The 17,331-nt window shown below is 38.5% G+C and overlaps 1 protein-coding gene across 2 annotated transcripts in view; it reads left to right on the forward strand.

Annotated features, from left to right (window-relative positions):
* Positions 1-17,331, forward strand: part of SESTD1 (SEC14 and spectrin domain containing 1) — a 138,892-nt gene that overhangs the window by 30,847 nt on the left and 90,714 nt on the right. For both annotated transcript variants that reach the window (XM_055308072.1, XM_055308071.1), the window contains exon 2: positions 16,941-17,020. In XM_055308072.1, the coding sequence (XP_055164047.1) occupies positions 16,966-17,020 (55 nt within the window). In that variant the 5' untranslated portion in view covers positions 16,941-16,965. The remainder of the gene's footprint in view (positions 1-16,940; positions 17,021-17,331) is intronic.

Genomic DNA, 17,331 nt, shown 5'->3' on the forward strand with positions numbered 1-17,331 from the left:
ATAAATCTTAAAAAAAAAAAAAAGACCTGGTCTGAGATCAAGAGTCCGACTCTTAGCTGCCTGAGCCACCCAGGGGTCCCTACCAGTCTTAATTTTCCTATCCTTGTAAGTTAGTTATTTCATTCTCTTACTTGGAATGCCTGGTTTTATTTTTGTTTCTTTCTAATGGGTCTTTGGTTTCTGGAGTTTTTTGTTGGATTTTTTAAAAAAGATTTCCTGAGAGACACAGAGAGGCAGATACGGGACTCGGTCCCAGGACCCCGGGATCATGACCTGAGCCAAAGGCAGACACTCAACCGCTGAGCCACCAAGGCATCCCTTTCGGATTACAGTTTTATTTTATTTTATTTTTTTTTTAATTTTTTATTTATTTTATGATAGTCACAGAGAGAGAGAGAGGCAGAGACACAGGCAGAGGGAGAAGCAGGCTCCATGCACCGGGAGCCCGACGTGGGATTCGATCCTGGGTCTCCAGGACCGCACCCTGGGCCAAAGGCAGGCGCCAAACCGCTGCGCCACCCAGGGATCCCCGGATTACAGTTTTAAATATTAATTCCATTCCATTGTTTTGTTTTTCTTCTTTAGGGGCTTCAGTTATCTATAATTATATCTTCTTTGTCTATTTTCCATATGAAACTTTCTATTTTTACTTCATTATTTCATTTTCATTCTCTTGTTTCTTTTACTGTTTCCTTCAGTGTGTCTTGTTAAATTTTTATTTGAATTTGTTAAGTACCTTGTAATTTTATCTTCAATCCTGATGTGGTTTTATCTTTTTCTTTTTAAAAAAGATTTTATTTATTTTTTGAGAGAGCAGGAGGAGGGACAGAGAGAGAAGCAGGCTCCCTGCTGAGCAAGGAGCCCAACTTGGGGTTCCATCCCAGGCCCCTAGGATCATGACCTGAGCTGAAGGCAGACACAACTGAGCCACTCCGGCACCCGTTTTTCTTTTACATCTTAACTGAGTTTAGTCACCTCTTTTTTCACATCTTTTGCTTTTGTCCATTTTTTTAGGTCTTTAAAAATTTCTGATTCAGAGTGTTTTTTCATGTTTCAAATACCATTTAAAGAGATACAATTCGGTTTGGGATGTGTAAGTTTTCTGCTTCATTGTTTGGGGGCTACTTTTCATCAGCTTAATTTTCCCAATTTCATCTTTTATAGTGGTTTTATAGATGAAGATTGCTTATGCCTCTGCATTTCTTTTTTTTTTTTTTTTTTTTTTTTTTTAATTTATTTACGATAGTCATACAGAGAGAGAGAGAGGCAGAGACACAGGCAGAGGGAGAAGCAGGCTCCATGCACCGGGAGCCCGACGTGGGATTCGATCCCGGGTCTCCAGGATCGCGCCCTGGGCCAAAGGCAGGCGCCAAACCGCTGCGCCACCCAGGGATCCCATGCCTCTGCATTTCTGTGAGCAAGGCTGATGCTTTAGGGGATTCTTACAGGAAGAATACTAATTCAAGAGTACCGTCTCTCTCACTGTAGCAAAGTACAGTTTGTTAGATGTCTTTATTTCCTCTTGTGGGGGAAAGGATTGTGGGTCTCTCAGTTTGCCTCAGTGATAGATACGTAGGAGATTGTTGGGGGTGGAAGAATCAGTCCTAAAGGAAGGGCTCCGGAAGGGTGATACGTGTGGCCTCTTTAGCTTTAAGCATTGAAGCCAGTCTAAGGAGCTTAAGCTAAAAGGGGGATTTAAGGAAGAACTCTGGCATGCCATCCTACACAGAACTGCAGCTAGACCCTCTCAAGGCACTGAAACTAGGATGAGAGGTAGTAAAGCAACTTGTCACCGCTAATAAGGGACAGAGTTGGGATTTGACCTTTGACTCCTTGTCAGTCTGACTTTAGTCTTCACCATGACACCCTGCTGCCTCTGTTCCTTTTCAGGAGCTCCACAAACACTGTTGAAATCATGAAAAGTGGGAAGTGCTGCTCTGGTGCCTCCTGCCTAAGTGGTATGCTTTGTATTAGAAGGAGTAGTCACTTCAGGAAAGCCTTCTAAAAGTCATTTTTTAAACAATCGCCATCGTTTCTCATTTAAAATTTTTTGATTTAATTGCTGTTGTTACTATCTCACATCTAGAGCATAATATTAGATGATGTCAGAAATTATATTGCCTCAATTATTAGAAATATTTGCTAGCAAAGGGGCAGCTGGGTGGCTCAGTTGGTTAAGCGATCCCCCTCTTGGTTTCAGCCCTGGGATCGAGCCCCGTGTGGGGCTCTGCACTCAGTGGGGAGTCTGTTTGAGATTCTTCCCCCTGCTTGTGTGTGTGCGTGCTCTCTCTCCCTCTTTCTCTCTAAAATATGTAAATGAAATCTTTTTAAAAAATCGTAATGAAAGTGAAGATATGGGCAGCCCAGGTGGCTCAGCGGTTTAGCGCCACCTTCAGCCCAGGGCGTGATCCTGGAGACCTGGGATGGAGTCCCGCTTTGGGCTCCCTGCATGGAGCCTGCTTCTCCCTCTGCCTGTGTCTCTGCCTCTCTCTCTCTCTCATGAATAAATACATAAAATCTTTAAAAAAAAAAGTGAAGATATAATTCAGAGAATGGAAAAATGTTCATGTTACATAGTGATTTTTTTCCAAATGTTAAAATATAGATAATGAAAACTCACTTAGGGTATAAAAGTAGTAAGCTAGTTCTAAAAGCCAGAAGTTAACAATGGCTTGTAGCATAAAGAAGGCTTATAAAGTGCCTCTCTCCATTCATGATCCTGATGGGCCAGGTCCCTAGATATTTCAGTAAAGGTTCATGAACTATGTAATTTAATATTGTGCTCAAAGTAAGTGCATGCTCTAGTCATAGTGCTTTGTCAAGTTTAAAATTACCTAAGCTTGTTTTCTCTCTTTCTCCAGTTTCCTAATCATTCTGCCCAGTGACTCCCTAAATGAGAAGGCCGTGGTGGGATCCTAAGAAGGGAGTTCATTCAGCAAGTATTGTGCATTGGTCCAGTGCCAGGTGTTGTCCTAGGCAAACACACACGTTCACTCAAACACATTCAAATCTAACACCTACTTTAGATTTCAGAAATAACTTTTTTGGTTCTATTGACTATATAGCTAAAATAAATTGTTTTAAAATTTGGAACTGTGCTCTTAAGTGCAAAACCTTTGGACTCTCTTTTTTGGGTTGAACAATGTGGTATTGATTCTTCACCTAAGAGATCTCCTGGTCTCTGACCAACTGCTGCTGTTTACACATTACAGCGAATGCCTGTTGTGGGCATATGCTTTTCTTAGTAATTTATTCACTTAAAAAACACTGTGATATGGTTATGGGGTAGAGGGAATGGGAGACTACTGAGGGAAGGAACCCAGTCTAAATGCAAGAAGGACCTGAAGAGTCAGAGAACGACAGTGCCGCAGTGCCAGCAGAGTGGCCGAAGCCAGGATTCTATCTGCCGGCCTGCTGCTTTTTATCTTCTGGGTTCTCCCTCTCACAGAATTAATTGGTCTCCTCCTCCTCAGCAATTTTACATGGGACCAAATACTCAGATCTTTCTCCATAAATGGTTTTAGAAGATGCTGGTGAATATATGACTATTTAAAATTATGTGTAATCTATTTCTTGTGCCTACTTGATTTTGAAATAAAATATAGCTAAATGCAAAAAAATTTTAAAGGATTATAGCTTCCTTTTTTACGATATTGGCATATTTAAATATTGAGTCTTTTAAATTTTATCATAGGCATTTTCAAACATACAAAAAGAGAGAGAATAGTAAAATGAACCAGTTTATGTATCCTTTTCTTTCAACAGTTATCAGCATATAACTGTATGTTTTATTCCCTGTATGCTCCCCCCCATTACAGATGTAAATCCCAGAAACATTTCATTTGCAGACACTGAAGTACGTTATTTTAGAAGATACGAGACTCTTAACGATCGTAACCTTCATGTCAGTATATTTTAAAAGTGAGCAGTTGTATTCAAGAACGGTTAAAGACCTTTATTCATATTATATTAAAGGCTATTACATTAAAGAAGAGCATGAGAAGTAATGAAGTAATGTACTTAGGCCTTAGACCCAGCCTTAGGTCTGAATGCTAGTTGTGCTGTTTATAAACTACATGACTTGGGGCAGGGTAACCTCTCTTCAGCTCACTAGTTTACTCAGCTGTTAAGTGGTGACAACACTACTTCTAACAGGATTGTTGTGAGTTATAAATGAAGCAGTGAACGCAAAGGGATTAGGACACTGCTGTATAGAACATTTTAGTAATGTTACTCTTTTTTTTTTTTTTTGGAGGTGTGAGTAAATACACAGGTAACTAAGATTCTGCCTTTCAGAGTAGATGAGATAGATACACATATATTAAAGTATTTTATTTATTCATAAGAGACACACAGAGAGGCAGAGACACCAGCAGAGGGAGAAGCAGGCCCCCTGAGGAGAGCCCGATGATGCCAGAACAATCCTAGGACCCCAGCACCTTGCCCTGAAGGCCGACGCTCAACCACTGAGCCACCCAGACATCCCTAGACTGGGTGATCTTTTAAAGTGATATGCATTCTATTTTAAGTCTTTGATATTTAGGGCCTACAGAACAGTGTCAGTATTGTTTTAGTTCAGAGGCACGTTTTATACTTTTCTCCAAAGCAGCCTTGATTTGTTTTAAAATGTGATACTATTGAAAGGAATATTATTCAACCTTTAATCAAATCATGGATGTCTTATGTGTGCGTTGGTGTGAAAACTTTGAGATACCCTAAGAGGTAAGGCATTAATTTATAAGTCTTACCCTGTGGGTTAAAAATAAAAAGCAAATCTCATTCCCTGTATAGTATCAATTTATTTAGAGTGCTAGAAAGTTTGGGCATCTGTGAACATAAAAGTGGTGTATCATTATTGCTTATACTCTTCATTCTTCTCTCTGCCTAATCCACTTAATCTGTATTCTTACTTGACCCAGCCAGAATATATAGTGTTGAATAAAATTTGTCTCTGCAGCTGAAATTCTTTCATAGCAATGTGTTTTAATTACAGTGGAAATTGAAAATAAATTGCTCAGCATATGCAGTTCATTTGACAGACTTCCTGGAACTTCTTACATATTTTTAGTTTTTATTTTTTAATACTTAAGTATTTATTATTTTCATCCAGATTTCCCTAATCTCCAAAATGGGCAGTTCTGTTTATTTTTTAAGATATTTTTTGACAGCTTTCTTGAGATAAAATTTACATGCCATAGAATGCATCCATTTTAATTGTACAGTTCAGTTATTTTTGTATCAGTACTTCATTCCTTTTCTTGCCAAGTAGTAGTCCATTATATAGATATACCACATTTTTTTTTTTTACCACATTTCATTTATCCATTCAGAATTGATATTTGTTTCCATGTCTTGAGGGTTACAAGTAGTACTGTTAAGAATACTTGTGGTAAGTTTTTGTGGGGCCGTATTTATCTATTTTAAAAATTATTAACATAAATAATGGTTCTCTGCTTTGGTTTGTTTTTAATTTAGATTTTATTGTGTGATGATATAGTGGAGAGAAGCACTGTGCAGGGTCTTAGGGTTTCATGAATTTGAGGTTAACGTTGTTACTGCTACACAACATTAGGAGGGTAAATCTATCTCCTCTAGATCTCAGTTTCTGGTCTAGATTGGCTGTTTGTGTCCCTTGTAAATTCACATGTTGAAAACGAACCCCCAGGGTGATGGTATTTGAAGGGGGGCCTTGGGAGGTGATTAGTGTGCTTTTATAAAAGAGACCCCAGAGAGCTCCCTTGCCCTTCCCACCGTATGAGGATACAGATAGAAGATGGTCCTCTTGTGAGTCAGGAAGTGGGCCTTCGCCAGATACTGAGTCTACCTACATATTAATCTTGGACTTCTCAGCCTCCAGAAATGTGCGAAAAAAACTTCTGTTATTTATAAGCCACCCACTCTCTGATGTTTTGTTATAGCAGCCTGCCCAGAACCGTGAGGAGTAAATTTGTATTGTTTATAAGACACTTAGTCTAAGATATTCTTGTTCGAGCAGCCCAAACAGACTGAGACAGTTTCCTTATCAATAAAATGAAGAAGAGTAGATGCTGTCTATGATTCTAAGTCTGTGATTTATAAATCTGTTTATTTCTGTCTGATCTTAGGGACATTCTCTGTGTCTCACGTGTCTCATCAGAAAAAATGGGGATACTAACAAAATAGTATATTGTTTTGAGAATGAAATATTTCTTGAACACAAAAAAAACAATACCAGGATGTATTCAGTTACTTCTGATAAAGTTGTGGCCATTTTAGTATGTTGTATCAAGAAAGCCTTAGGAGGGAATGCTTTGGCTCTGGTCTCTGGAGGATCAGTGGTAGTAAATCAGCAATTGGTGGAGGAAGGAAAATTTACCTCCTAGTAATAGATTTATTGAGTGCCTACCATCTTGGATTAGTATATTAAAGACTAAACATATATTAGCTCACCTAATCCTTAGTCGTGAGTTAGTTTAATGATTGTGCTCATATGAGAAATTAAAGGAATTGAGTAAGACACCTAGTTGGTTAAGTGGCTGCTTTGGAGTCACACCTTGTCTCTAAGGCCATGATCTCTATTGACCATTGCACCAAACTACCTTTCAGAAAGAATAGCTCTTTGAAAAAGAATCCCATGGCAGAGAAGTTTTCGGTGCAGGAGGTCTTTGCTTGGGAAAGGTAGCTAGTATTATTAATAGTCCTTATGAGGTATAAAAGATGTGGTCATTCTATAAGTAGTTTTTTATGTGTCATATTACTTTGTTCCATTGATGGTGAAGTGACATTTAGTGAACAAGTTAAAGGATTTGCAGTTTGTTCAGTATTGCTTTTGTAGTTTTACCTCAAAAGTACATTACAGTATTGTTTTTTTTAAACAAGATTTTTAGTATTATGGAAAATAACTCCTACATATTCCATGTACTGGCTTTTCTTCTGCCTGGTAATACTGTAATTCCATTTTTGAGTACTTTTCCATTGTATTAGTTAACTTAAATACTTTTGAACTTTTTTAGTATGATTTTTTATTTTTTTCCAGTGTGGTGTTTGGTACGTATGTGCCTTATATTGACATAATATAAACAAAAAAATATGATAGTGCCAAAATCTCAGTTCATGTTATATGTGTATTTTGGCTGAACAAAAGTTCTCTTGTGAAGGTGTGGTATCCAACATATAAGTAGTTGGATATTAAAAATTAATTTTGATGCCAATTCTTTGGAATTAGGAATCTGATAATACCTGTGAATGTCTCTTCAAATCCATTAGACTTAATAGCTGGAATATTGGATTTTGTCTGAGATCAATTCAATTAAAGGCATGTATGTCTTTGCCAAGGATAGAGGAAGAATACTTCTTTGTAGGGTAAAGGTTAGGAGAGAAGAGGTTTGGTGATTACCCAGAGAAATTTTGAGATGAAGAGGAGGGCAGGAGATACCTATAGCATGTGAAGAGAGGTTGGAATCTAGAAATGAGACCATGAGTTTGTAAAGTTATTATGGCTGGATGTGCTGCTGCTGCTTCTTGTGATGGAGGGAGACCTACCCAGCGAGGTGAACTTGATGGATATATTCGTTTCCCTAGAGAAGGAAGTGGTCCAGGCTTCTTGGAGCTCAGTGTGAGGCTGAGATGCAGAAACCATGAAGGCAGGGAGCTCCTCTCAGAGCTTTAGAAGCATATAAAGAGGCTCTAGCTGTGAGGTACTACATAGCTGAGGATGCCAGAGATCTCTCTACCTTCCTGGAATTCTACACACCTGACTTACTTCTCTAAAGCAATATTCATTTTTCCTGCTCTTCCTCACTTTTGGTGCAGAAGCAGCCAAACTCCTGAGAATTTATCTCTGCACAGATAAGAAGAACCAAAGATTTGAAAAATTCATGCACGTAAGGAACTTTTAAAGTTGGACCTCCAAAAAATGGAGGTTTGCAGCTGCTGAGGGTTTGGTGGAACAGCTAGACATGTGAATCAAGCCTAATGGAGCTGACTTGCCTGTATTTCTGACCTTGTAAATACCAGTGTCACTTGCTCCTTTGAAAAAGGGGCAGGGCAGGAAGAGTGGTGTAGGAGTGCTTGGCTTTTATTGTTCTTGAAGAGTTTTTAAGTGGTGGGCTGTTACACCACTAGCCGTAGACCTTTGAATGTTTGAAGTTTAGTTGCAGTATAGGACTTTTTTCTTTTTAAAAAAAATTTATTTTTTCATGAGAGACACAGAGAGAAGCAGAGACACACAGGCAGAGGGAGAAGCAGGCTCTCTGAGGGGAGCCCGATGTGGGACTTGATCCCAGGACCCTGGGGGCACGGCCTGAGTAGAAGGCAGATGTTCAACCGCTGAGCCACCCAGCCGTCCCTCAGTAGGACTTTTAATGTCCCACTGAACTTAATATAGAATTTTTTTCTGCCTTTTGAGGTAGATTATTGATATTTTCATAGTAAACTCTCAAAATATTTCTCTTTCTAACCTTTCTTCCTTTCTCCCTCCCTTACTGAATAAACTAGGTCCTGGTACATCTGTAAAAAATGATATTATATGGTGACACTTTCTTTAGCTTTCAATTTTTTTAAAAGATTTTATCTATTTATTCATGAGAGACAAAGAGGCAGAGACACAGGCAGAAGGAGAACCAGGCTGTATGCAGGGAGCCCGATGCGGAACTCGATCCAGGGACCCCAGGATCACGTCCTGAGCCAAAGGGAGATGCTCAACCACTCAGCCACCCAGGCATCCCTAGCTTTCAGTTTTATTTAGAGAAATTTATTTAGAGTTTTTGGATTGATGTATATTATAGTGAAAGTTAACCATTATTTTATCAGTTTTATTTAAAATCTATTCAAAAGGATTGTTCTTTCATTTAGAACTGTCAATAGTATTATAAAACCAGATTAATAATCATACCCTGGCATAACGAAAAATTACAGAAATTTTCAACTCTTGATCTGCTTTCCTGATGTATTATTGTAAAGTTGGATACTGTTTATTTATGCATAATTTTATATGTGGATATGTAGAGTGATAAACCAGATAGTATCTATGTGTGCTTGCTTGTTTTCGTCTCCATGATTGCTCTTACTTCATAACAACAGTTGAAGGTATTTCTAATCTGAACTTAAGGACAACTGTAGTATTTCTTCTGGAAATGCAGGCTAAGGAGCCAGTGTTCTGATTTTGTTCATTACCATCATGTGTCTACTTGATGTAGACTTATTAGGGATGATTTAGTTAGCCTTAGGCTATCCTAATGGGTTTTCACTGGTTGTTAAAACTGTTTGAAGAATCTAACTAAATTTCCTAAACAAACTGGTTGATTTATACTTATTGAGAGAGGAGTTTCAGTGTACCCACTCATATCATCAATTACAATCTGTTATGAAGTGTAATTTGCCCCGTCTTGATTAAAAGGCTTGCAGTTCTCTTTTCCTGAATCTCAGCATGTCCTCTGCTGCCCTCTAATGACTGCCCATTGGTAGCATCATTGCTCTCCATCCAACCAACATCACTGACCTGCCTTTCTCCAGCATCCAGCGGTTCATGTACCTGCTAGATCTGTGGGAGACCATCCCAGTAGGAAGAAACTGGGAGGAACTGCTCTGACGGAGAAGCATGCATATATGGCCCTCTGATTACCTCATACTTGTGATAATGTTAGGACTTGTAGGGTGTTTGTTTCATATCTTGTTCATTTATTTATAGATTCATTTATGAGATATTTTTGAATGGCAGGTATGTCTAGCTCCTGGCCTTGCCTAGATCTGTTAGGTGCTTATTATAATTTTGTTAAATGAGCAATGAATGAATAAATACAAAGTTAAATTAGAGATGGTTTATGATCTTGGGGAGACAAGATCCAATATACTTATTTGGTTGTCCTAGTTTTCCTCTTTAAAAAAATTTTTTTAAAGTTCTTTTAAAATTTTATTTAAATTCAGTTAACTAACATATTCTTGATTTCAGAGGTAGAGGTCAGTGATTCATCACTCTTATATCATACCCAGTGCTTATTACATTACATGCCCTACTTAATGTTCATCTCCCAGTTACCTTGTTCCGCCATCCCCCTCCCTCCAGTGACCCTCAGTTTGTTTCCTGTGATTAAGAGTCTCTTATAGTTTGTCTCCCTCTCTGTTTTTTTTTTTTAAGATTTAATTTATGTATTCGTGAGAGATGCAGAGAGAGAGGCAGAGGCATAAGCAGAGGGGGAAGCAGCCTCTCTGCAGGGAGCCTGATGCAGGACTCCATCCCAGAACCCTGGGATCACACTTTGCGCCAAAGGCAGGTGCTCAGCCATTGAGCCACCTAGGCGTCCCTTGTCTTATTTTTTCCTCTCTTCCCCTATGATCCTCTGTTTTGTTTCTTAAATTCCATGAGTGAGCTCATATGATAATTGTCTTTCTGTGATTGAGTTGTTTCGCTTAGGATAATATTCTCTAGTTTCATCCATGTTGTTGTAAATGGTGAAATTTCATTTTTGTTGATGGCTGAGTAGTCCATTGTGTGTGTGTTTGTATACCACATCATCTTTATCCATTCATTTGTCAGTGGACATCTGGGCTCTTTCCATAGTTTGGCTATTATGGACATTACTGCTATAAACACTGGGGTGCAGGTGCCCCTTCAGATCACTGCATTTGTATCTTTGGGGTGAATATCCAGGAGGGCAATTGCTGGGTCGTAGGGTAGCTCTATTTCCAACTTTTTTGAGGAACCTCTGTACTGTTTTCCAGAGTTGCTGCACCAGCTTGCATTCCCACCAGCAATATAAGAGTTCTCCTTTCTCCGCATCCTTGCCAACATCTGTTGTTTGCTGACTTGTTAATTTTAGCCATTCTGATTGGTGTGAGGTGGTATCTCATTGTGGTTTTGTATTTTTCTCATCCTCAATGATGTTGATCATTTTTTCAAGTGTCTGTTGGCCATTTGTATGTTGTCTTTGGAGAAATGTCTGTTCATGTCTTCTGTCCATTTCTTGATTGGATTATTTGTTCTTGGGCACTGAACTTGATGATTTTTTTAAAGATTATTTAATAATAATTTAAGGTTATTTATTTATTTGAGAGAATGAGTAGGGAGGAGCAGTAGAGAGAGATAGAGAGAGAGAGAGAGAGAAGCAGACTCTCTGCTGAGCAGGAGCCCAACATGGGGCTTGATCCAGGACCTGGAGATCATGCTGAGCCAAAGGCAGATAGATGCCCAACTAACTGAGCCACCCTGGTGCCCAGAGCTTGATAAGTTCTTTATAGTCTTGGATACTAGCCCTTTATCTAATATGTCATTTACAAATATCTTCTCCCATTTTGTTAGTTGTGTTTCAGTTTTATTGACTGCTGTGAGAAAGCTTTTTATCTTGATGAAGCCCCAATAGTTCATTTTTGCCTTTGTTTCTCCTGCCTTTGGAGACGTGTCTAGCAAGAAGTTGCTGCTGTTGAGGTCAAAGAGGTTGCTGCTTGCATTCTTCGGTAGGATTTTGATGGATTTCTGTCTCACATTTAGGTCTTTTATCCATTTTGAGTCTATTTTTGTGTATGGTTAATTAAATGGTCTAGTTTCCTTCTTCTGCATGTGGCTGTCCAATTTTCCCAACACCATTTGTTGAAGAGACTTTCCCCCCCTATTCTTTCCTGCTTTGTTGCAGATTAGTTGACCATAGAGTTGAGAGTTCATTTTTGGGTCCTCTGTTCTGTTCCATTTATGTGTCTGTTTTTGTGCCAGGACCATACTATCTTGATGATTACAGCTTTGTAATAGAGCCTGAAGTGTGGAATTGTGATGCCAACAGCTTTGGTTTTCTTTCTCAACATTATTTTGGCTAGTTGAGGTCTTTTCTGGCTCTATACAAATTTTAGGATTCCAGCTCTGTGGAATAAGTTGATAGTATTTTGATAGGGACTGCATTGGATGTATAGATTCCTCTAAGTAGCATACACATTTTAACAGTATTTGTTCTTCCAGTCGATGAGCATGGAACATTTTTCCATTTCTTTGTGTCTTACTCAATTTCTTTCATGAGTGTTCTGTAGTTTTCTGGGTATAGATCTTTTGCCTCTTTGGTTAGGTTCATTCCTAGGTATTTTATGTTTTTATTAATGGATTTGGTTGCAGTTGAAAGTGGGATTGACTTCTTAAGTTAGTGTGTAGAAATACAACTGATTTCTGTGCATTGATTTTATATCGTGCCACTTTGCTGAATTCCTGTATGAGCTCTAGCAGTTTTGGGGTGGAGTCTTTTGAGTTTTCCATATAGAGTACCATGTCATCCGCAGAGTGAGTTTGACTACTTTGCCGATTTGGATGCCTTTTATTTCTTTTTGTTGTCTGATTGATGAGGCTAGGACTTCTAGTGCTATGTTGAACAGCTCTGGTGGTAGTGGACGTCCTGCCATGTTCCTGACCTTAGGTGAAAAGTTCTCAATTTTTTTCCCATTGAGAATGATATTTGGTGTGGATTTTTCATATAAGGCTTTCATGATATTGAGGTATGTTCCCTCTATCCCTACACTTTGAAGAGCTTTAATCCAGAAAGGATGTTGTATTTTGTCAAATGCTTTTCAGCATCTATTGAGAGCATCATATGGTTCTTGTCTTTTCTTTTATTAATGTGGTGCATCACACTGATTTGTGGATGTTGAACCATCTTTCCAGCCTAGGAGTAAATCCCACTTGGTTATGGTGAATAATCTTTTTAATGTACTGTTGGATCCTGTTGGCTAGTATTTTGGTGAGAATTTTGGCATCCATGTTCATCAGGGATATTGGCATGTAATTCTCCTTTTTGGTGGGGTCTTTGTCTGGTTTTGGGAATAAGGAACACTGGCCTCATAGAGTTTTTTTTTTTTAATTTTTTAATTTTTTAAAGTTTGTTTTTTAGAGAGAGTGCAAGTGGGTGGAGAGGGAGAGGGAGTGAAAAAATCTCTTTAAGGATTTTTTTTTTAATTTAAATTGAATTTAGGTAATATATACTTTATTATTAGTTTCAGGGGTAGAATTTAGTGATTCATCAGCTGCTTTCAACACCCAGTGCTCACCTCATCAGGTGTCCTCCTTAATGCCCATCACCCAGTCACCCCATCCTTCCTCCCCCTCCCTATCAGCAATTCTGTTTGTTTCTATGATTAAGAGTCTCTTATGGTTTACTTCCCTCTCTGTATTTATTCTTCCTTCCCTTCCCCTATGTTCATTGGTTTTGTTTCTTAAATTCCACATATAATGAAATCATATGGTATTTGTCTTTCTTTAACTTATTTCACTTAGCATAATACCCTCTAGTTCCATCCGTGTCATTGCAAATGGCAAGATTTCATTCTTTTTGATGATTAATATTCCATTGTGTGTACACACACACACACACACACACACACACACACACCATGTTTTCTTTATCCATTCACATGTTAGTGGACATCTGGACTATTTTCCATATTTTGGCAATTATGGACATTGCTGCTATAAAGACATCCTGCCCTGCTATAAAGACATCCTGCCCCTTTGAAATCACTTTGTATCCTTTGGATAAATACCTAGTAGTGCAACTGTTGGGTCATAAGGTAGTCTTTTTTTTTTTTTTCTAAAGATTTTATTTATTCATGAGAGACACACAGAGACACACACACAGAAGAGAGAGAGAGAGAGAGAGAGAGAAATAGAGAGAGAGGCAGAGACACAGGCAGAGGAAGAAGCAGGCTCCATGCAGGGAGCCTGACCTGGGACTCAATCCTGGGCCTCCAGGATCCAGCCCTGGGCTGAAGGCGGCGCTAAACCGCTGAGCCACCGGGCTGCCCCTCCATATTCTTTTCCAGAGTATCTACATCAGTTTGCATTCCCACCAACAGTGTAAGAGGGTTCCCCTTGCTCTGCATGCTTGCCAACATCTGTTTTTTCCTGACTTGTTAATTTTAGTCATTCTGACTGGTATGAGGCAGTATCTCTTTGTTTTGATTTTTTTCCTTGGTGCTGAATGATGTTGAGCATTTTTTTGTGTGTCTATTAGCCATGAGAGAGAATCTTAGACTCCCAACCAGAGTGGAGCCCAATGCAGGGCTTGATTTCATGATCTTGAGGTCATGATCTAAGCCAAAATCAAGAGTCAGATACTTAACTGAGTCAGATACTTGAGCCACCCAAGTGCTCCAAAATCACAGCTTTCATTTCTTGGCTACTTCACATTTTATCCATGGGGTCATGTGAATTGGTGACATTGACAAAAAATAAAATTTCTTTTGGATATCATAGTGTGTCAAGGTAAATCTAGACTGGAGACCGAGACCATCTTCCTTTTTCACTTTAAGTATATGGAGAATAATAAAATGGTGAAAGATTTGACACTTGTCAGCATAAAATCAATAACCTGACTTGCAAAGCTGGTATAACACAGCTATTACTTTAAGGGTTAGCTGCAGTTATCATTTCTTATGCCTTATGGCATTTTAGGAATTCCAGATGTTCCTTTTTTCTCTTGGGTACTAGTTAATTGCATTTTATTGTGACAGTGACTAAACCTTAGTGTTGATGGACATTTTATTCAGTATAAATGGCAAGAGATTAAAAAAAGAAGCAGCAGTAAATGATTGCAGAAACCGTCTTAAGTTATAGTTTTGCTTCCTATTCCAATCAAGTTTCTCCTTGCCTAATGAGAAGGGTATTCTAGTTAACTTAAGTAGGAAACGGATTTATTGGAAGGATGTTATACAACTCACAAAATTGATAAGGATGGAGAAATAGACTCAAAAAATAGGAAGGAACCAAAGGCAGTTGAAATTGGTCTGTGCTCATGCCAAAGGAAAAATCTGGTTAGAAAGCCAGTTCTGTTTCTATGGCTAAGTTGTTCCTGTATCTGTATTATCCCTTCAGGGTTGAAATTCCTTTGTGGGAGCATCCCATTGACCACCTAGAGTAGCAGTTCTCTTGTTTCCAGCTTACAGAGGGTCTCTGAGGTTAAAACTATTTTTATAATAATTCTTTTTTTTTAAAGATTTATTTATTTATTTACCCATGATAGACATAGAGAGAGAGAGGCAGAGACACAGGAGGAGGGAGAAGCAGGCTCCATGCCGGGAGCCTGACGTGGGACTTGATCCTGGGATTCCAGGATCGCGCCCTGGTCCAAAGGCAGGCGCTAAACCGCTGAGCCACCCAGGGATCCCTATAATAATTCTTATATCACTTGCCATTTGCACTGATGATTGTTGAAGCAATGGTAGGCAAGTTATGGTGCCTTAGCATGAATCAAGGCAGTAGCACATATGTATATATCATATATATCATAAATATATGATATATGCACATATATATACACACACACTCCAGATATTTTAATTTTGTATGTAGACTATAGCTGCATCTTGTTTAGTTGGCCAGATATCACTGGATATTTTCAGAGCTGTTTTACCTATAAATTTATAATGTAATGTGAGAATATCACTACTAGAATACATTGCCTGAGTATGAGTCCTGACTTCCCAACTTAACTAGCTGTGAGACGTTGGACAACATTCAACCTAAGACCCAGTTAATTCTGTAAAATAGGAAAAATAATGATACTTACCTTGTAGAAGTATGTTGCATATTTGAAATTGCTAAGAGAGTAAGTCTTAAAAGTTGTCATCATAGGAAAAAAATTGTAACCATGTATGGTGACGGATGGGATGTTAACTAGACTTGCTGTGATGATCACTTTACAGTATATGCAAATTGTGAATCATATTGTACACCTGAAACTAATACAATGTTATATGTCAGCTGTATCTCAATTTTTTTAAAGAAGGAGGCTGTTAAATAAAAGATTATGGCTTCACTAACAATGCAAATTCATGGGATATTGCAAGGAGCCATCACTATATTGTGATGATGGGTGTGAAGTGGGACAGGGAAAGGAAGGATGAAATGTGGTGAATACTCTCTCAGACATGCAGCTAAGTATAGGTGGGTAATATTGAACCTACGAATTTTTTTTGTTTTGTTTTAAATGTTCTGCTCTCCTTGAAATCCATTTTAATAGTGTACTGGGCTGGCTATGCCTCCAGATGCCTGTGCTGTTAAAGCTCCTTTTGAGGGAAACGGTCTTATGCTTGGGCCTTGCTATATGGATAGTCCCATTTTGTATTTAGCCATAATTCTTGGCTGAGGCCAAGTGGACACTAGAAAAATAAACCAAGAACAGTGGATTATAGCTTGGTAGGGAAGAGATCATCTGGGTTAATCAAATTTTTCCCTGGAAATTAAAAAAAATTCAGAATGTGGAGAGACGGTGGTAGTTAACAATGAGGACAAAAATTGAAACAGCCTATTAGGAAATATCTTGAGGTAAACATGAGGATGTGTAAACCATATGTTATGGAGAAGCAAAAATATGAGAGATTAGAGGTCTCCATTTAATGGTGAAACCAAGAGAGATATTTGGAATTAAGCTGTGTAATTAATAAGGAGAGCAATAGAGAAAAGACTGCCTGAGAAATTGATTGATTCCTTTATTCACCAATAGTTATTGAATTAATGTTCTGTACCAGCCACTTCTAGCCTGATTACTGCCCTGGAAGAGTTAAGCCAGTGGGGCACCTGGCTGGCTGAGGCGGTAGAGCCGTGCTTCTTGATCTCAGCGTCCTGAGTTAGAGCCCCATGTTGGGCGTGGAGCTACTTAAAACAAAACAAAACAAAACAAACACAATTACAAGCAAAAACAGTTAAGCCAGTGATTCTCAGCCAGCTGTGATTTTGCCTGCCAGAGGGTATTTGGCAATGTCTGGAGACATTTTGGTTGTCACAGCCTGGAAGGGGGAGTGCTCTTGGTATTCTAATGAATAGAGGCCAGGATGCTGCTAAATACAATGCACAGAACAATTTTTACAAAGGAGTATAATCTGACTCAAATGTCAGTAATCTGAAATTGAGACACCCTGGCATATGTCATCATAAGTATGTATTTCATAGAATAATTATTATCTTGTAGTTGACATTTAACTTTCTTTGTTTTCAGGAGTGAGGAAGTTTACTGGAGTAAAATGGAGGCTTCAGTAATACTACCCATTCTGAAGAAAAAACTTGCGTTCCTTTCAGGTATGGTTTTTTTCTTAAAATTGGAAGTATTTGATGTATAAATTTCTTCAGAGTTTTCTTCTTTGATAAGTTTGACAGAAATGCATTTTTCTCTGAAGGTTTCGTTTTAGAGGTATTTCTGAGACCTCTTTTAATCAGAACATATAGCTGTGTGAGCCACCTCTGTTGGCACTTAGCAGGCCAGTATTTATTTTCTAATTGATTAGATAGGTGTTATGTCTTTATATATAAAAATAATATAATACAGGCCAAGAAAAATTGACTAACCAGCACCTAAATTCTTGTTTTTGAAATATATAGTTAGTTTTTAT

This window comes from Nyctereutes procyonoides, unplaced genomic scaffold (assembly GCF_905146905.1).
Source record: "Nyctereutes procyonoides isolate TBG_1078 unplaced genomic scaffold, NYPRO_anot_genome, whole genome shotgun sequence".
NCBI lineage: Eukaryota > Metazoa > Chordata > Mammalia > Carnivora > Canidae > Nyctereutes > Nyctereutes procyonoides.